Source organism: Dasypus novemcinctus, chromosome 12 (genome assembly GCF_030445035.2).
Source record: "Dasypus novemcinctus isolate mDasNov1 chromosome 12, mDasNov1.1.hap2, whole genome shotgun sequence".
Taxonomy (NCBI): Eukaryota; Metazoa; Chordata; class Mammalia; order Cingulata; family Dasypodidae; genus Dasypus; species Dasypus novemcinctus.
The window spans coordinates 46,246,910-46,268,986 of NC_080684.1; the positions used below are offsets into that span (position 1 = coordinate 46,246,910).

Genomic DNA, 22,077 nt, shown 5'->3' on the forward strand with positions numbered 1-22,077 from the left:
CCCTTCCATGTACCCCCCCCACCCCCCTGGTTGTCTGCTCTCTGTGTCTATTTGCTATGTGTTCTTCTGTGTCCGCTTGTATTCTTGTCAGTGGCACCTGGAATCTGTATCTCATTTTGTTGTGTCATCTTGCTGTGTCAGCTCTCCATGAGTGTGGCTCCATTCCTGGGCAGGCTGGACTTTTTTTGTGCTGGGCGGCTCTTCTTATGGGGCACACTCCTTGCGTGTGGACTTCCCTATGCGGGGGACACTCCTGCATGGCACAGCACTCCTTGCGCACATCAGCACTGCGTGTAGGCCAGTTCATCACATGGGTCAGGAGGCCTTGGGTTTGAACCTTGGACCTCCCATGTGGTAGGCAGATGCCCTATCCATTGGGCCAAATCTGCTTCCTGCACTTATTCTTTATTCTGTCATTTCGAGACTACTGTTAAATGCCTCTAATGTGTGTTTTTTAAAATGTTTATTTATTTATTTCTTCCCTTCTCATTATTTGCACTTACTGTGTCTGTTATGTGCTTGTCTTCCTTTTAGGAGGTATTGGAAATTGAACCCAGGACCTCCAATGTGGGAGGGAGGTGTCTAATTGCTTGAACTGCCTCTGCTTACTGCTTTGTTGTGCCTCTCATTAAATTTTACTCCTTATGTCTCTTGCTACATCATCTTGTTGCGTCAGCTTGCTGTCTTGCTTGTCTTCTTTAGGGAACCAAATCCGGGACCTCCCATGTGGTAGGCAGGAGCTCAATCGCTTGAGCCACATCCGCCTCCCTTTAATATGTTTTTTATTTTTAAAAAGATTTATTGTATTTATTTATCCTCCCTGCCCCCCCCCCCTCCCCACCGTTGTCTCATTGTTTGCACTCACTCTCTGCTCATCTTCTCTTTAGGAGGCACTGGGAACCAAACCTGGGACCTCCCATGTGGGAGAGAGGTTCTCAGTCACTTGAACCACCTCAGCTTCCTGCTTTGTTGTATCTCTCATTGTCTTTCCTCTTTGTGTCTCTTTGTTGAGTATCTTGTTGCATCAGCTCACTGTGCCTGCCCCTCGCACCAGCTCACCTTCTCCAGGAGGTCCTGGGAAACCTGGGACCTCCCGTGTGGTAGGCAGGAACTCAATTGCTGAGCCATATCTGCTTCCCTTTAATGTGTTTTTGATCTCACCTATTGTGTCTTCCATCCCCAGGAGCTCTATTAGTTTTCTGTTCAGATTTTAAAATTCTTAGTGCTCGCTTAGTGTTTTTTGGATGTCCTTTATCTCTTTAGCCATATTGTCTTTCAACTCATTTTTTAATTTTGAAATTTGTGTGAATCTCATTGATTAGTTACTCAGAATCCTGTGTCTCATCTTGGGCTTTGATATATTCCTTTGCTTGGGTTATTTCTTCCATTTTGTTAGTATGGCTTGTAATTTTTTTGCTGATGTCTAAGTATCTGATTACAGTGGTGAGTTTACTCTAATGTTCAATGTCTCTCTCTTTTGTGGGGATTTTGTGGTGGGAGGCTGTGTGTTACTGCTGTTCTTTGATTTTTGGTTCAACCTGTTCTAGGTCGTTAGGATTGTCTGTTAGTTGCTCAAATCTGAGCTCTGGTTGCAGACTTGCTTCTAATGGTCTTGGGAATGGGGATTGTAAAGGTCAGAAAAAGCCTTTCTTAGCTATTTACTTTTAATTTCCTCACATGCACTTCCATTCCTTGGTCAGCAAGCAGATGGCGCTCTTCGACAGCGCTCTCAATTCAAAGCCTGTTTGGAGGTAGTTCACTGCCACAGGGACCTGACCCTACCAGTGTGATAGAGGAGCCTACCTGGAGGCTAACAGCCTCTCAATTAAAACTTTCTCAGGGGCTGTTCTCTAACCTTTGTTTGCAGCCCCCTCCCCTTTCCTGGTTAGGATAATTCCACTCCCCTCTGCCCCCACAACAAACAGTGCCAATCAGTAGGGAGGTTACGGAGATGGTCAGATCTCTTCATTCCGGTGCTGGCCCCACCCAGCCTGGAAGTGCTTGTGGGACACAGGAGACAAAATTTGTGGTCCAAAAACTTAGTCAGCCTTAGGCTGCGTCCCTTTCTCTCCCATTTATGGGGAGATAGATCTGTGCAGCCCCCTTTATTATAGCTACTGGCCCAGCAAGTAGCCGAAGAATTCAAAATTTTCTGCTGATAGGGAAAATTTTCAGCTGCAGCTTTCATTCATGGTGGTTCCACTGAGATTCTTTTCCTGTGCACCTCCCACTTCTGGGCAGTGTCCAGTCATCTGATATTCTAAACTTTCAGACATTTTTTTCCCAGGTTGTTTCTGCCTGTCTGCTAGTCGTTTTCCTGGAAGAGGAGAGAGTCCTGTGCCTATCTGGTCTGCCATCTTTCTGGAAGTCATATTAATGTTTACAAAGACCATTTGACACTTGATTTTCAGGATAATCTTGATGTCAAGCATAATTTAAGACTTGGAGCATATTAACTTGCCCAGCTACACAGGTAGTTGGTTGACTCAGAGACAGTTCTTTTTGACTCAGGTCAAATGTATTTCCTATGGCACTGTATTTAGTATGACATTGTTAAATTACCACCTTGACTTCCCTCTTGTAGAACCCCAAAATTAAGTTCCTTTGACCTCTACTATTTTTCCTATTTTGAACGTTTCTTTGGTTCTCTTCTGATCCTCTCTAGTTTTCCAAATTTCTTTAAAAATTTCTTTAAAATTTCCAAATTTCTTTAAAAGTACACACAGGACTTCTACTGGGGGACTGGCTAATGCCAAACTGAGGGGATGGGTTTGCCTGCCTCAAACGGTACACTGTGCTGACTCATGATGACATCGTGTGACAAACCAACTCCCAAATCACAGTGATTATTAATATAGAAATTGTTAACAATTCTGATTCCCAAGTCTTTTTTTATCTGTAGAAAGGCTGCTGATGAGAATACTAGTTTTGTGAATATAGAATTATCCTTAATTTATGTGCTAAAAGAAGGGTCTTTTCTACCGTATTTAATAAATTACTGAGTTTCCAAGATGAAAGTTTATGCATAATAGGCTGTTAGGAAGCTCTATATATTTTAAACAAAAGCACTATTGCCACATTCATCTTTATTAAAAAATTGGTAAAATATTTACTTCTAGCTGATTATTTACAAACATAGGTGAGTGCTTTTGAAAATATTTGTTACTAGCTGTTAGGTTTAATGCTAATGTAACATACTCAAAATATTCTTTTCATACAAGCTGATCATCAGAGCACTCTGATGATATAAAATGGATATCCCAATTTGTATGAAATGAAACGTAAATTTGCAACCAGATTTAGATAAAGTGAAAATAAGAGCCTTTGCTCTTATTACTGGTAGTTTCAAGGATAAAATTTATCTTACAGTATTTGTTTCACATATATTGACAAGATATGGATGATTATTTGATTTTGATCAGAATGTCTTAGCTGAATATGTACAAGTAATCCTGAATTAGTTGCTATCAATGGGTTTATTTCTTTCTTTAACATTACATTGGAATTTGTATCCTCTCAAGACATTTATTCTTCTATGTTTATTTTTTTCTTTACTTATAGATACTAATGAACTGAAGACGATCCTTCGAGAGCTGAAATATAGAATTGGCATTCAGTCGGCGAAATTACTTCGGCAGCTGAAGCAGAAAGATAGGCTCCTGCATAGAGTGCAGAAGAACTGTGATATAGTGACTGCATGCCTGCAGGCCGTGTCACAGAAGAGGAGTAAGTACTGGAGGAGTGTCAGCCCTTTTGCCCCTTGTCATGGGATGTTAATGAATCTGGGCCAGTAGTCATTGTGTGTTCGAATATATTAAAAATGTTTAAGTGGACGCTTATAATGTCAGAATTAAGTACTTTGAACAACTATTTCATAAAACAATCTGGAAAGATCTATCATTAATGGTGTTACACAGTTTCCAGGTTTTTTCAGGTAAAATTTAACTACATGTCTAATGTTAAAAACTTAGTTTATTTTCCTAGATTTGAGGTGGTAGTTTATTTTGACAATGGTTATTTTTACCTGATGCTAAATAAAGACTACAATCTTTATTTTTTAAATGGCATCAACTAAACACAGAAAGGCATGTCCTTTTTCTCTTATTCTCTGTGTTCCTTTAATAAATGAATTAAACAATTGACTTAAAAGGAGTCTTTTGTAACAGGGTCTTACAACTTGTTCTCAAATCTTAAAAGGATGATATATATATATTTATTTTACACTTTTCAGCACACCTATATTGTTTGAATCATTACAAAAGCATTTTTATAACTAAAATGATTGAAATTGAAAAATAAATGGTGTCAGGAGATTGATGGATGCAGAAATGCAGCAGTCTTGTTCTGATTAGGACACTGTCTACTGTGTTGGTATCTCTGAGTGTCTAAAACAAGACCAAAAGTAAAAATGCATTAAAAAAAGTGAAGTACCATGGTCATGTGACCTCAAAATATATGAAAAGGACAATATATTTTAACAAATTAAACTCACCTCTTGGTTCATACACTGATAACTAAGAGCTGCATGGTTTGTTTACCTAGTTAAAAATGAATTGTTAAATTACTAATCCAAGTTGAATACTAGCTATAAAAGCTTGTGAATTAATTTTATAATTCTCCATGTAATAGTTTTATATTTTATACAGCTAATATTTCCCTATTTATGTTTTGTATTTTTTTATTAACATGCAGCACGGCAGAACAGTATGTCCAGGTATGGTATTTATAAGACCAATGATGTATTTTGATGAAATGCCTATGGCAGCTTTTCAGGTGCATGTGGATGTTGCCCTTTTCTTGCTCCTTTACCCCTTGATATTTGATATGACACCTCCTAGAGGTTTTTTTTTTTTTTTAGTTCCAAATTAAGGTGTGTTTTCGTGACATAATTTTCAGGGTTTGATTAGTTCCAGATAATGAAATTGATGGTTAAATTCAATTCTTGTGTTTATTATTTTTAAAAGTTCTTTTTTCCCCTCCTCTTTTGGTCTATTGTTGTTTGTATCCCTACACTATTATTCTTATGGCTTACTAAAGAAGATCTCCATCTAACGTGTATTAAACTGAATGCCGCTTGATTATCAGTGATATAATGGTCCATACCAACAGGGATATGATTGAGGAGACTGTCTTTGAATAGGGTTTTCTTCGGAACCAGGTACTTGTCTGAAATTATCTAGAGGAGAATGGCATATATATCTACAAAGAATTGTCATGTATTATAAGTGTTTGATATGTTTCCATGAATGCTGATTGATTCACTAGTGTCAAGTGAAACTGTTATTATTTCCCTCTTCTATTTGAGATACTTTTCAACTGAGTTTTCTACTGCCCAGTATTATTGTCCATACCAGAAGTAAAAAGCAATAATTGGTAAACGCATGGAATTGGAATATGTGGGAAGGTAGGTGTGAGGTGGGAGCCAGGTGAGGAGCCAGGGAGGGATGTCCTGTGAGAGCAGGGTCCCAGGGTCATGAATTCTGTTGATAGTTACTAGGGACTGGTGATCATTTAGAATTTGAATTTACTTTACTGATTAAAGGCCCGGCATTTAAATATTTTTATAAACATATATCCACAGGCACCCAACTTAATTTGTGTGTTTTAGAGTTTGTTTCTTTAATTTTAGCTAGAATTTTGCATTTCAGAGAATATGGGATTTTTTGGCTCCCTTTCTTGGAAGATCAGTTTTCACCTGAGTAATATGACTCTAATAAATGGGAGAAAATGTTTTCTTTTGTTCTTATTGTTGCGTTAAGAAATAACAATGGCCAGAATTATCATTCTCATCATATGACACTGTTTTGAGGTAGAGAATGTTTGAAATTTGACTAAATGGGTATGTATCCATTTTAGAACAACTTCAGAGGTTAGATGCTTTGTGAATAAATTCCTGATTCCAGTAGTTGTACATCTTGCCTCTTACCTCAGAGTCAACTCATAATAAATCCATATAGTGTTCTGAAAAATTGAGATTGCACATCATACCAAATACCTGAACTTTTAGTTTAATAGTGGTTGGCAGCGATACATTCAAATGGAACATGTTGAATTGTTTGTATTTAATATGCAAACATCCATATGATCATTATTTTTGCCTCTGTCTGAATTCAGTGCTTATGATTCTTAATATAAGTGATTTTTCTCTTCTATAACATGTTATAGATTTCAACTATTTTAATCTTTTATTAAAATGTGTTATTTCCTATTTCTATATACCAAGGGATGTAATTTGAAATAAAAAGCATAAATAAGTATGGGTTATGAACCAAAATAAAGAGATCATTTTTATTTCTAACACAGATGATATAACCGCTTAGACTTTGTGGTTTTCCTACCCTAAACTTATGGTAGAATCTGTGTATTTATTTATTTAAAGATTTATTTTATTTATTTCCTCCCCCTTCCCATTTGCACTTGCTGTCTACTTCTCTGTGTCCGTTCCCTGTGTGCTCTCCGGGAACCGAACCTGGGACCTCCCATGTGAGAGGGAGGTGCTCCATTGCTTTAGCCACCTCAGCTCTTTGCTTTGTTGTACTATCATTGTCTTTCCTCTCTGTGTCTCTTTGCTGCATCATCTTGTTGCGTCAGCTCGCCATGCCTGCTGTTGCGCCACTTGGTGTCTTGCTTGTCTTCTCCAGGAGGCACCAGGAATGGAATCAGGACCTCCCATGTGGTAGGCAGGAGCTCAATCACTTGAGCCACATCTGCTTCCCAGAATCTCTTTATTTTAAAACAGAGATAGGAATAAGAGGAGCAAGACCCATATTTGTCTTATAGATTTTTTTTCCCTGTACTTAACCATTGGTCTAAGGATAACTACAGTATACTCAATTTAATATTAATAGTAAAATTAATAATAATAAGAAGAATGGCATCAGCTGTTCTAATTCATAAAGTACATGCTTTATGCCGAACTTTTGTTTTTATTTCTCATAGCAGCAGTACAAAGATATATCTTTAGCTGTAATTTTTAGGAAACTGAGATTCAGAAAGGTTAAATAATTTGCACAGGTCCCACAGCTGGTAAGTGATCAAGATGGAATTTGAAGATAAATGTCTCAAAAGTCCACATTTTCCACTCTAAACTGTGAAATAAGAGGGTTCTACTTTTTCTTAGCAATTAGATGGATACCTCTGTAATATTATTGAAATATGGCTGGAGCAATCAGGGATTTGTAATATACAAAGGACCCAACACAGTTTCAAATTTATTAGGATGTGCTGCTTTGGCATAGTTTGCATATGAAATAAACACTTTTTCTCTTGGCTGAATGGATTATTGAAAATTGTAGCTTGGTATGTAGGAAAATCATCTTAAAGATTTCAAGACAATGAGAAGAATAAAATGAATGTTTGGCCAGATGGTTGATTCTGTTGTTAAGATTTTTAAGTGACTTGTTTAACTTTATTGTGATTTACCTATTTTTCCTGAAAGCGAGGAGGAAGGTCATCTTAATTATTAGCATTGCGTAGCTTTACAATTTTCCTGCATTGGTGTAGTAAATGTTTAAGTTATGCTGTTTAGATTGTGAAATGGTACTATTTTAGTTTCCTAGGCTGCTGGAAGCAGATACCATGAAATGTTTCTGCTTAAGCAATGGAAATTTATTCGCTTAGTTAGAGTCAAAGAAAATGTTCAAATTCAAGGCATCATCAAGGCGATGCTTTCTTCCCAAACACTGGCCACTGGTGAACCGTGGCTTCTCTGCCACATGGTAAAGATCGTGGTGGTGTCTGCTGGTCTCTCCCTTCTATTCTGGGTTTCGTTGCTTTTGGCTTCTTGCTTCTGTGGCTTTCTCTCTCTCTTTCTGTGTTCACTGTATTTATAAAGTACTCTAGTAATAGGGAAAGACCTACCCAGAATGAGGTGGATCACGCACTAACTACAGTATCCTCATCAAAAGGTCCTACTTACAATGGGTCCACATGCACAGGAATGGATTAGATTTAAGACTCTAATCCATGCTTTTCTGGGGTACATACAGGTTCAAACCACCACAGGTACTACAAATCCAGTGGTAAATTTGAGTTGTCCTTCGAAAAAACATGATAAGAGAAAACATGAACAAAATGTGAATATACATGGAAGTATTGTCTTTATTTTGGTCTTGTCAATAAATACAGGAATTTTAGGAAGATTTCAGTTTTATTTTATTACCGTGTCCACTCTGGCATCCTGGTAATAATCTGATTAAATCTTCTCATCTATCATAAATGCATGGCAGAGATTAATATTTTATCAAATAGCTGAGTTGTCTTGTTTTTCTTTTTCCATGACTGTCTTCTCTGCAACAGTAATGTGTCTTTAGTGTCAGGACAGGAAATTTGTGTGGCCCTGAGTTTGGTGGTACTGGCATTCAACATTTTCTATTAAAAAACATTTCATTTTTTTCCAAATTATTATAAAAGTAATATACTTACTCCTATATTAAAGTAGATGAGCCCCGACCTGCAGGGCTGCGAACGGGGGCTTGTGGTCGCACGGAGGAGAATGGTGAGACAGGAGACGCGAGGAATGATAGCGAGACAGGGTGAGGATCAAGCTGCAAAATTTTATTGCGAGAACAAAGCATTTATACTCTTGGGAAGGGGAGGGGTAGTGGGAGGGATGGCGGTTAGGGATTGGCTATTGTTGTTGCTGGGGGAAGTGGCAGGGTTTAGGGATTGGCTATTGCTGTTGCTGGGGGAAATGGCAGGGTTTAGGGATTGGCTATTGCTGTTGCTGGGGGAAATGGCAGGGTTTAGGGATTGGTGGTTGCTGGGGTGGAAGGCAGACTTCAATTTCGTGCCCTGCGCCTGCGCATTACTGTGTTAGCCTGGGCAGTGGCGGGAACAGAGAACAAAGGAGCAGGGAGGGAGAAGAACCAGGAAATGGGCTCCGCTCTGGCAGCCATGCCATTGGTATTGCTGATCTCAGCGTATGCCCGCACCAATTGTCCCCAACACTCCTAGGTATGTGCTCAAGGGAACTGAAAACAGCATCCATACAGAAACTTGTACACAAATGCTTATGGCTGCATTATACATAATAACCAAATGATAATTTAAAAATTTGGGAATCAACCCAAATATTTATCAACCTGATGAATGAATAAATAATATATATCTCTACAATGGAATATTATTCATCTATGAAAAAGAATGAATTCTGATCTATACTATAACATAGATGACCCTTAAAAACATTAAGCAGAGTGAAAGAAGCCAGACACAAAAGGGCACATATTGTTTGATTCCATTTATACGAAATGTCTGGAATAGGCAAATCCATAGACATGGAATGTAGATTAGTGGTTGCCAGCGGCTGAAGAGAGAGAGGAATGGGGAGTGACTGCTGTTGAGTGTGGGGTGATAAAAATGTTATTGGGGTGATAAAAATGTTCTGGAATTAATTAATGATGGTTGAACAATTTTGTGAATTGTGCTGAATTGTGCACTTTTAAAGGGTGAATTTTTGGGATGTGACTTATATCTCAAAAAATGTTAAAAGAAAGGTAATATAGTCATTGTGGGAACTTTAGAAAATATGGAAGTGTGTCAAAAGAAGTAGAAAAACATTTTCTAAAGACAATGGAATATTTTGGAATATTTATTGAAATGCAGTTTTTCAAAGTTGTTGTACCTTATAACATTTCTGTATCCTACTTTTTCACCTAACATCATAAGCTGGTGCTATTGGTATAAGATTTTCATAAACATTTTTAATGATTAATATGTTTTTCAATCTACCATTTTGTTTTGTAACAACATTGTAATGTTGAAGAATCTTCTTTCAGTTGTGAGTGAAGAAAATACAAGTTAAATTGATTTAAGTGTAAAAGAAAATTGTTTGGCTTACCTAATTGAAAGTCTGTGGATAATGTGCCTTCGGATCTAGGTAATTCCTGTACAGATGCTCAAACAGTGTCTTTAAGAATATGACTTCATCTCTTAGCTCACCCTCTTCTGTATTAGACATCACAAAAATGGCCAATGGTAGCTCCATCTCAGGAACCTTACCAGGAAGAACAAATCTCTTTCCACAGCTCCAGGAAAAGTTCCAGACTTCACTTTGGCATACTTGGGTCACATGCTTTCTTGCTTACTCTCTTATTATCATTGTCCATATCCCCTTGAGAAAGGGGGTATGGGGGGTAAATTTTTGGAAACTGCTTGTATTGAAGATCTTTATTCTGCCCTATCTTTATTGACAGTTTTATACTTGCTCTATTGCCTTTTTGCTTCCATTGTTGCTTTTGAGAAGTCTAAATCCTTTCTGATTATTAATCCTTTTTTTTTAAAGATTTATTTTATTTCTCTCCCTCCCCCACCATTGTTTGCTCTCTTGTGTCCATTTGCTGTGTGTTCTTCTGTGTCCGCTTGCATTCTCAGCGGCACCAGGATTGTGTGTCTCTTTTTGTTGCGTCACCTTGCCGCATCAGTTCTCCATGTGTGTGGCACCACTCCCAGGGCGGCTCTCCTTGCAGGTCGCACTCCCTGTGCATGGGGCTCCCCTATGTGGGGGACACCTCACGTGGCATGGCACTCCTTGTGCGTGGCAGTACGCATGTGGGCCAGGAGGCCCTGGGTTTGAACCTGGATGTCCTCTATGTTAGGTGGATGCCCTATCAGTTGAGCCACATCCACTTCCCTGATTATTAATTCTTTATATTGGTTCTATTTACTTTTTTCTCTTTGGAAACTTGTGGAATCTTCTCTTTGTGTTTGGTGTTCTGAAATTCATGAATATATTACTTGGTGTTGGAGTTGAGTTTTCAACCATTGTGCTTGGCCTCAGCAGGCTTTCAAACAGCAACTTGTGTTCTTTAGTTCAGAAAACTTCTGTGAATTGTTTCTTTGGTGCTTTTCCTCCCTCTGTTTTTATTCTTTTTCCTCTTTCTGGAATTATATTGTTTGGCTCTTGGAATTTCTGGACTAGTTCTGGAATATTCTTACCTTCTCTTTCTTTCCATCTTTTTTCCTTTTCTTTACTTTCTGGGAGATTTCTTCAATTTTATTTTCCAGTCCTTTTACTGAGACCTTTTTTGGGGAGGTTGTTATTTGAATGTTTCTTTTATATGTTCTTGATTCATAGATACAATGTATTTTATAATTTATCTAAGTATATATTTTTTTCACATTTTTCCCCTTATTTCTCCTTCCTCCACTGTCTGCTCTCTGTGTTCATTCACTATGTCTTCTTCTGTGTCTGTTGTATTCTCATTAGGCGGCTCCAGGAACCCATCCTGGGACCTTCTGGAGTGGGAGAGAGGTGATCATTCTCTTGCTCCACCTCAGCTCCCTAGTTCGCTGTGTCTCATATTGTTTCTTCTCTGTGTCTCTTTTCTGTTGCATCATCTTGCTGTGTCAGCTCTCCATGTGGGTGGGTCCACTCCTGGGAGGTCTGCCCTCCTGTGCAGGGCTGCACTCCTTGTATGGGGGCCACTCCTTGCACGGGGGCACCCCTGTGTGGGGTGACACTCCTTGCCTGCGGCAGCACTCCACATGGGCCAGCTCACCACACCGGCCAGGAGGCCCTGGTTATTGAACCTTGGCCCTCCTATATGGTAGGTGGACTTCCTTATCTAAGAATATTAATGAAAGAGACTGAAGCAGACAAGTGGAAAACTAAATTGGAGGAGATAGATTATATAGCGAGGAAAGAAACTTTCAGAAACTGCTGTTGTATATATAGGCTTTCCTCAAATGTCTAGTAATCCTTGGCTGTCTGCTAATGATGAAATGAGAGGGCTCTAAAATGCTAACTTAAATCTTAGCTCCCAGGTGGGGTATGTTGATTTTGAATGTCACTGAAGGGCATACTGGATAGGCCCTTCAAATCTTTCTTCTGGGGCAGGTCAGTTTCCCCAGGGAAGTCTTCTGACATTCTGCTTGCAGGAAAGGGTTTGGCTGCTGGTGTTCTGGGAGCTGAGAAGGAGAAGAGAGCAGGGAGGATCCTCTGCATTCAGTATTCAGGTTGCATATTGTCAGTGAATGTCCCTAAGCTGGTTTTCCAAAGACTCTGTTTTAACCTTCTCCAGAAATGAAACCTCCAGTGTCATGAATTAGAGGAGGGGATCTAGGGATCCAACTGTTTCTCAACAACTTCCACTCAGTCCCCTTATTTAAGCCTTCCTGCTCTTCTTGAGAACTGACTGCTAGTTGCAGAGTCTTTTTTGGGTTATATGGTGTAATGCCAGTTGGTTTTCAGCTTTTCTGCTGCCAGTTTAGGAGTTCGCTTTCTAGGATCTGCTACATCAGTTTTCACTTAACCATATGTTTTCATTGTTGTTATCTTTGTTCTTTCTTTCCCTTATACTTGTGGGTTATGATAAAAAAAAATCCTTTAACTGTGTTTTTAGGGTGGTTTTTGTAGGGACTAAAATCCACTGCAGTTTAAAAAAAAATATGCTATTTTTACTCATATGTGCTTATTCCTCTTTCATAATATATATTTTTTTGATAGATGAAAATAAGTTAACATTTAGATTAAGGTATATTTGCCTTAGCTTTGGAACTTGGCTATGGAATTGTGAATTTTGTCACAAATTTGTTAATTCTGACTATAGTTTTAGGTATGTTTTTGATTTATAATTAGCAGTTTGGTCTGCCTTGAAGTCATGTAGTAAGAAGATGACTAAATGAAAGAAACTGGATTGTAACTGCATACAATATATTGTGGGCACAGTTTTCCCTTATTTCCTTTAAACTCTTTAGTGTGTAGCTGAGTTATTTTTCCATTTTGTCACAATTTATCTATTCTTATGCATACTGTAAGTTTTTATCATGTTTGAAGGCATAGTTATAGCTTTTTACATCTCTAACTTCAGAGATTCTTGTGGCTTTGAAAAAAAGAGATGTTTCTTGTGATATTATAAAGGAAACTGACTTAAAAAAAATGGACTCTTCTAGTCATGTTAATTTGAGCTAGAAGAGAACTAAAACAATGATTTATTTTCACCCTTTGCCTTACAGTTAAGCAGAGTGAGGAACAGAGATGTTAAGAGCATTGATTTAAACTCACTAAGCTGGTTGGTGAGTTTTGACAAAAGAAAACTACGTATACATAGCCAGCAGGGGGAGTTCTATTTTTCTTTTAAACTTTCCTTAGAACAGTATTAAATTCATGTTCTTTATATTGCCAAAAGGGTAAAACAGCCTCTAAAACTAAATATGGTACAAACTACAATAGGTACCATTTGAGATGAATAAAGGGGTACTTTCCAGAAATGCCTTTTTTTATATGTATTGTGACCATTTTAATATTTAATTTTACTATGAGACAGTACTTCAGAAGTAGGGTATTTTATCATTTTATAATTTTTAAAAAGAAGCATTTTCATTAAATTATCTATTCTAGAACTTTACTTTTCAAAAGTACACTTTATTTACACAACAAATATTTATTCTGCATTTAAAATTTACCAGGCACTATTGTAGTGCTGGAAAAACAGTAATGAGCAAGGAACCAAGATTAATACCTCACAATTTGAAGTGCCCTTAATCTAAGTATAAATGCAAGACTGACTAAAATAAATATGTTCCCTCTCAAAAATGTTGAGTTTTTTATTTTGTGGAATTAACAATTAACTATATTTTTCCTATGCCAGAATTTCAACCAACAGCAAAGTATAAGATGATAATCTAACTAGATGTGTACTGAATGATTACTTTTAGGAATTTTGTTTAAATCTTCAAGTACCCTTCTTCCTCTGCAAAGACATAGACTATTCCAGAGACTTCTAGACTTTGCTGCACTTTGGAATTACCTGAGTATCTTTAAAAAGATTCAGAGAAGCAAATGTGGCTCAAGTGATTAAGCTCCTGCCTGCCACATGGAAGGTCCTGGGTTTGGTTCCCAGTGCCTCCTAAAGAAGACTCGCAAGACAGTGGGCTGGGGTGGCAAGCTGATGCAACAAAATGATGCAACAAGAGACACAAGGAGGAAAAACGGAATGAGAGATATAGCAAAGCAGGGAGTGGAGGTGGCTCAAGTGATTAGGTTCTCCCTCCTACATGGAGGTCTGGGTTTGGTTCCTGATGTCTTCTAAAAGGAAGACAAGCACTCAATGAGCAGACAGAATGAGTGCAAAACAACGAAAGGGTGGAGGAGAAATATATAAAATAAATCTTAAAAAAAAAAAAAAAGATAAACCTGGCTCCCTCTCCCAGACATTCAGATTCGTTAGTGTGGGTTGCGATCGAAGATGGTAATTTTTTTGTTATTGTTCTTGTTTATTTATTTATTTATTTTTTTAAAGATTTATTTATTTATTTAATTTCCCCCCCTCCCCTGGTTGTCTGTTCTTGGTGTCTATTTGCTGCGTCTTGTTTCTTTGTCCGCTTCTGTTGTCGTCAGCGGCACGGGAAGTGTGGGCGGCGCCATTCTTGGGCAGGCTGCACTTTCTTTTCACGCTGGGTGGCTTTCCTCACGGGTGCACTCCTTGCGCGTGGGGATCCCCCACGCGGGGACACCCTTGCGTGGCGCGGCACTCCTTGCGCGCATCAGCACTGCGCATGGCCAGCTCCACACGGGTCAAGGAGGCCCGGGGTTTGAACCGCGGACCTCCCATATGGTAGACGGACGCCCTAACCACTGGGCCAAAGTCCGTTTCCTGTTCTTGTTTATTTTTTAAAACTTATTGAAGCGTATCACTCATACATAAACATACATAAACAATAAGCGTATAGTAATAGTTGTGAACTTTCAGAACAGACATACATAACATTATACAGGGCTCTCATACATCACCCTACTGCCAATACCTTGCATTTTTGTGAAATATTTTTAACTAATGATTAAAGAACATCCTCAAAATATTACTACTAACCGAAGTATTTTTCCCAACCCACCCTATTATTATTATTATTTTATATCATTTATACATGAACACACATAAATAATAAGTATATAGTAAAAGCTGTGAACTTATAAAGCAAACATGTATAACATCATTCAGGGGCCCCATACATCAACCCACCACCACCACTTTGCACTGTCGTGAGACATTTGTTACAAATCATGAAAGAATATTGTCAAAATCTTACTAACTATATTCCTTATCTTACATTTGGTGTTTTTTTCATCCAACCCACCCTATTATTATTTTTAAAATATATTTTTATGACAGTAGTTGTAAACTTACAAAACAATCATGCACATGTGCAGAATTCCGAAACAACACCCTTCTATCAAACACACCACATTGTAGTGGAACATTTGTTTCAGATTATGAGATAATATCAGATTATTACCAGGTCCATTGCGTACATTTGGCACACTTTTTCCATATTCCTCCATTATCAACACAGTACATCTTTGGCATAGATGCGTGAATATTATATTATTACTGCTAACCACCGTCTATAGGTCACTCCAGTTGTATTTTTCCCATGCTTCTCCACATTCCCACGACCCTCCAATAGTGATGTACATTGCTCTAGCTCACAAAGGACACTCTTGCATCTGTCCCATCAACCACAATTCTCATCCACCTCTGGGTTGACTGTGCTATTCAGTCCCTAAATTATTCTCTAGCTTTCTGTCAAATGACATTTACATACCTAGACTACCATTTTCAGCCACATTCCCATTTATAAACCAGCTGGTTACTCAATGTAATGTGTTACCATCAACTCTACATTTCCACACTTTTACAGTAAAGCTAATTAAAACTTCTACAACATTAAACATCAGTAGTCCATCTCAGTTCTCTTATTTCCTTTAAGAATCCACCACCTACCACTAGGTCTTGAAGATATTTTCTTCTAGAAGCTTTACAGTTCTTGCTTTTATGTTTAGATTTTTAAATCCATTTTGAGTTAAATTTTATATCAGGTGTGAGATAGGTATCCTCTTTCTTTCTTTTGGCTATGGATATCCAGTTTTCTTATCACCATTTGTTGAACGGACTGTTTTGCCTGAGTTGTGTGGGTTTGATAGGCTAGTCAAAAATCATTTGACCATAGGTGTGATGGTTTGTTTCTGAACTATCAGTTTGGTTCCATTGGTGTATGTATCTGTTTGTGCCAGAACCATGCTGCTTTTTACCACTGTATCTAGGTAATGTGATTTAAAGACTGGAAATGAGAGTCCTCCAACTTCACTTTTCCTTTTTAAGATGTTTTTGGCTATTCAGGACTCCTTACCCATTCAAATAAATTTGATAATTGTGTTTTCCATTTATTTAAAAAATGCTGGTGGAATTTTTATTGGGATTTTGTTGAATCTGTATATCAATTTGGGTAGAATTGACATCTTAATAATATTCAGTCTTCCAATTTGTGAGCATGGAATGTTCTTCCAATTATTTAGGACTTTTCTGATTTCTTTTGACAATGAGTTGTAGTTTTCTGAATAGAAGTGCTTTACATTGTTGGTTAAGTTTATTCCTGACTATTTTGTTTTATCTGTCATATTTTATTTTTACCACTCTTTTGACACTGTTACTTTTATTGATATAATCTTCACTTCCTGATTCCAGGCCTCTCTCTCTTGTCTTTTCTTTTCAGACTGTACCACACCTTTTAGTTTTTACTGTAAAGCTGGTTTCTTGGTTACAAACTCAGTTTCTGTTTATATGTGAATATTCTAAACTCGCCCTTAATTTTGAAAGACTATCTTGCCAGACATAAGATTCATGGCTGGAAGTTTTTCTCTTGCAGTATCTTAAATAGATCATACCACTGTTTTCTTGCCTCCATGGTTTCTGATGAAAAATCGGCATTTAATCTTTTTGGTATCCCTTGTATGTTATGCATTGTTTTTCTCTTGCTACTCTAAGAATTCTTTCTTTGTCTTTGGCATTTGACATTCTGATTAGTATGGGTCTTGGAGTTGGTCTATTCGGATTTAATCAGATGGGAGTGTGTGCTTCTTGGACATGGATATCTTTGTCCTTCAGTAGGGTTGGGAAATTTTCTACCATTATTTCTTCAAATATTCTTTTTGCTCATTTTCCCTTCTTTTCTCCTTGGACACCCATGACACGAATGTTTGCACATTTTTTTACTGTTGTATAGCTCCCTGAGAACTTGTTCAATTTTTTCCATTCTTCATCTGTTCTTTTGTGTGTTTGCTTTACAGAGGCCATTTCTTCAAGTTCACTAATCCTTTCTTCTGCCTCCTCAAATCTGCTATTATATGATTCCAGAGTATTTTTAATTTCATTTATTGTGCCTTTCAGTCTCATAAGATCTGATATTTTTCTACACATACTTTCAAATTCTTCTTTGTGCTCACCCAATGTCATTTTTAAAAAAGATTTATTTTATTTATTTCTCCCCATCCCACTTTCTCCCCATTGTCTGCTCTCTGTGTCCATTTGCTATATGTTCTTCTGTGTCTGCTTATGTTCTCATTAGGCGGCTCTGGCAACCGATCCTGGGAACTTCCGGAGTGGGAGAGAGGCAATTACTCTCTTGCACCACCTCAACTCCCTGTTCTTCTATGCCTTCTTATTTTCTCTCTTCTGTCTCTTGTTGTATCATCTTGCTGCACCAGCTCTCAGTGTTGGCTGGCACTCCTGTGCAGGGTGGCTTTCCTGCACTAGGTGGCATTCCCATGCATGGGGCACTCCTGCGCAGGGCAGCATTCCAGTGTGGGCCGGCACTCCACGGGCCAGCTCGCCATGTGAGCCAGCTTGCCCTCACCAGGAGGCCGTGGGCATCAAACCTTGGACCTCCTATATGGTAGACGGGGGCCCAGTTGGTTGAGCCACATCCGTTTCCCACGCAATGTCATTGTAATATCCTTTATCTCTTTAGCCATCTCATTGAATTTATTAAGGAGATTTGTTTGAACATCTATGATTAGTTGTTTCAACTCCTTTTATGTCCTCTGGAGGCTTATCTTGTTCCTTTAACTGAGTCATATATTCCTGTGTCTTGGTATAGATTGTAATTTTTTGTTGGTGTCTTGGCATCTGGCTTACTAGAGTATTTATTCTGGGTGCAGTTTCTCTCTTAGCTTAGGGCTTTCTTGGTCTTTCTCCTTTGCTGGTTGCTTAGCAGGAGCCAAGGATGTAGTTGGTGCTGTAAGGTGTGGAGCCTCAAGCTGCCCTCATTGCCCCAGGAACCAATGACGCATCTTTCAACTTTCTCTTTTGCCAGGGGAAGGGACAGAGCCACAGCCATGTATAATAATCCAAGTCATTCAGGCCTAGACTGTCATTGCCCAGAGAGACTGATGAAGCTCACATCCTTTTCTCCCCTGCCTGGGGTGGGAATGGAGCTGCAGGTATGGGCAGCAGTCTATGCCATGTGGGTCCAAAATGACCGTAGTTGACCCAGTAGATTCTGAGTATTCGGTCTGTGCCAGCAGAATGTACCTGTAGTTACCCAGAGAGGCTGGCCCACCAGCTTCCTCCCTTCTAGAGGTTGGGCTGTAGCCTAGGCTAAGGCTGCAGGCCGATCTGGGTGGAAGAAAATGGTCTCTACAATCACTGTGATTTTCAGTCAACCCAGCTTCCCCTCGCATTGGGGGCAGAGTCAAAATTGTGGCTACTGGTCTCTTTCTGACTTGGACAGGTTCACACTTAAGCTGTTCTTAGGATTATACTTTAGTCAGCCGATTGTACTAATCAGTAGCTGAAGTTGGTGCCAAATTGTCTTCCCCCCTTGTTTTTGGAAAGTGGAGCTTCCAGTTCCACTGATGGAATAGTTCCTGAGGTGGCTTGTGCCACCAGTGGAGGATGATCACTGGCATCTGTGGTGTGGAGTGCTATACTTATGAATCTTCTGTGCATCTGGACATTCTCCTTCCATTCTTTCAAGGATGTTGCAGGAAGCTCTTTTGGTCTCCTGGAGTCCCCAAACAGGTGCTTCAGCTAGCTTCAGAGACTCTGGTGTTTACTAACTGCCCTGTAGCATGACCTGACTCTAGATGCTCCTTACTCTGCCACCATCTTGCTGGTTGTCTGAATATGGTGATTTTTAAGCTCCCTGGGTGGTTATTTTTTTTCCCCCTTTCTCCTCCCCCCATTGTCTGCTCTCTGTGTCTATTTGCTGTGTGTTCTTCTGTGTCTGCTTGCATTCTTGTCAGCGGCACTGGGAATCTATGTCTCTTTTTGTTGCGTCAGCCCTCTGTGTGTGCGGTGCCACTCTTAGGCAGCTCTTTGCGGGGCACACTCCTTGTGCGTGGGGCTCCGCTATACAGGTAACACCCCTGCGTAGCACGGCACTCCTTGTGTGCATCAGCACTCTGTGTGGGCTAGCTCACCACACGGGTCAAGAGGCCCTGGGTTCGAACCCTGGACCCCCCATGTGGTAGGCAGATGCTCTATCAGTTGAGCCAAATCCTCTTTGCCCTTGGTGATTCTAATTTGCAAAAAAATCTGGGACATACTAGACTATTCCCAGTAATTGTCCCCCCAAAAGCTACAGAATTGACTTTAGTATATTCCTGAATCTTAAAGAGAGATATTTCTTGACAAATGTTGATCCAGTTTATTGGGGCGGGAGAGGGAACTATATATATATAAAACTTCTTAAATTCTTAAGAATTCCAAGGTAGGGAGTAGATATAGCTCAGTTGTTGAGCTCCTGCTTCCCATGTATGAGTGAAGTCCTGGGTTCAATCCCCCATAACCTCCAAAAAAAAAAAAAGGGTTCAATCCCCCATACCTCCAGAAAAAAAGTGTTCAATCCCCCATACCTCAAAAAAAAAAAAAAAAAAAAAAGATTTATTGATTTTGTTTAGCCCTAGACTAAGCAGTGAGTAAAGTAAAATAAATCAGGGAGTTCCATATAGTTTTTGTGTCTGCTTTCCCAGTCTGACGTTTATAGGCATCTATATAAGGTTTTATAACTGATCTTTTAAGATGATAAAAATTCTCTCTAAAGTTGGAGTCATTACATTTTAGAACATCCTATAGATAGACCGCAACTGACCTTTGTCTACCTCTGGTCTAGGCAGATTAAGCATGTTTCGACAATCTTTTACTAAACACCATTTTCAAATGGAAGAAAAAGTAGCCACTGCAATGGGGAAACTAGGTACAGCTCCATGAGAAAATACCATTTCTAGGAAAATACCAGTAATATGCACCCATATCTTTGATTGTTTTCTGTCTATCTGTGTCAGTTAGGGTCCAGAGGAAGAGGATTCAGCCCACATGATTCCAGGTGGAAGCAACTTAGGGGAGGAAAGAGCCGTTGGTAAAGCATTTAGAGACAAACAACAGGAAAACCTATTAAAATCCCTAGGGCTGAAGGTTCTGGGAGGGATGGAAGGGTAATGTTACAGAAGACCAGTATCATCTGGAACCTTGAAGGAGGGGCCACCAGACACAACTACTGCCAGAAAACAGGTGCTGAAGCCCAGGGAGGACAAGGCAGGAAGCACCTTGACCTCGCTCTCCTTTCACTCTCCTGCGAGGGACTCCTACTGACCAAATCCATCTGGAAAGCAGCAGGTAGGAGAGCTTAGGAAATACCGTTAACAGAGGTCAGACTCCTGGGGCACAGAGCCGGGCAGAGAAAGGTGGAGAATAGATTAGGATGGGACGTGCAAATGGAAAATAACCAGCAGGCTCTACTTTTAGACAATAAACTTTAAATGATTCTTTGCTTCAGTTTTCTTGGGGAGGACACAAGGGAAAAAGGAGATGCCACACAAATCATTTATGACTACCAATGAAATGCAGGTATTTTTCAAGTTACTATGCTATCCTCTCCTGGATTCTGGCCATATATCATGTATAGCATTTGCTTTTGGGAAATACAGTAATAATGATAGCTCCCTGATGATAGGGATGATGGTGTATGCGCCTTTGAATCCCTGTTCTCCTCATTCTTTCACCTTATAAAATATATTTTACCTATTAGTGGTCAATAAAGATCGATTGCCAATCTCTGTTAACTCTGTGTCTGCATCTAACCAGCTGACTGTGGCTGGACAAACACACACATGCTGACTGCTCTTTTTAAATATGTTGCCACCAACTTTCACAGATACTCTCAGTGCTGCTGGCAATCCTACTGTATTTTGTCTATTTATGCTCCCTTTCTCCGTTTCATGCCCTATTTTCCTCTTCAGGCCTGTCACTTCCTCCCAGTCCTCACTCTCAGCTGGTTATTTTGCGTTCTATTTTTAAACTATTTTTTTTAAACTTTTTATTTTGCTTTATATTTTTACTGCGAAAATGGAAGCAATCAGAAGAGAATGTCCTCATGCTCCCACCGTTACATTCCTCAGGCTACCCATACAGAGATTTTCTCTGCTTACTCTGGATGAAATGGTGCAGCTCTTCCTTGTATACACTGGATCCATCTTCTCTACCCTCCTCAAGGACATTCCTATAGCTCTTCTTGCCTTTTTCCATCTTGTTTTTCCATCTCTACTGACTCATTCCAATCTGCATATAAACATTCTATTATATGTTTCATCTAAAAACAAATGTCTTCTCTCCATTCAGCTACCATCCATTTTTCTGCTCATCTTTATAGCAGAAATCTTTGAAACACTGGTTTATGTTTACTATCTGTAATTCCGTTCTTTCCATTCTTTTTAAAACGACTCCAGTAAGGCTTTTCTCTTCACCATTCTGCTGAAACAGTTCATGTCAAGGTCACCAGTAACCTTCACATTGCTAAACTATTGGTAATTAATTATTTTGTATTACTTGATCTTTATGTGACATTTGACACAATTCGTCACTTCACCTTGAAAGACTTTCTACTCATTGCTTTGGGACACCATATCCCTTGGTTTTCCTTCTGATTCTCTGACTTTTCCTGTTTTCTCCTTTCTCCCTGACCTCTAAATATAGTATCCGAGAGCCCAGTCCTCTTAATCTTATCTTTACTTCTTATTTTTTTTTTTTTAAGATTTATTTATTTATTTAGTTTCCCCCCCTCCCCTGGTTGTCTGTTCTTGGTGTCTATTTGCTGCGTCTTGTTTCTTTGTCTGCTTTTGTTTCTTTGTCCGCTTCTGTTGTCGTCAGCGGCACAGGAAGTGTGGGCGGCGCCATTCCTGGGCAGGCTGCTCTTTCTTTTCATGCTGGGCGGCTCTCCTCACGGGCGCACTCCTTGCGCGTGGGGACTCCCCCACGCGGGGGACACCCCTGCGTGGCACGGCACTCCTTGCGCGCATCA

At 39.3% G+C, this 22,077-nt stretch overlaps 1 protein-coding gene across 1 annotated transcript in view; it reads left to right on the forward strand.

Annotated features, from left to right (window-relative positions):
* The window catches only part of TBC1D30 (TBC1 domain family member 30), a 114,477-nt gene that overhangs the window by 15,505 nt on the left and 76,895 nt on the right, over positions 1 to 22,077 (forward strand). The window contains exon 2 of the mRNA XM_058308370.2: positions 3,562 to 3,726. Within this exon, the coding sequence (XP_058164353.1) occupies positions 3,562 to 3,726 (165 nt within the window). The remainder of the gene's footprint in view (positions 1 to 3,561; positions 3,727 to 22,077) is intronic.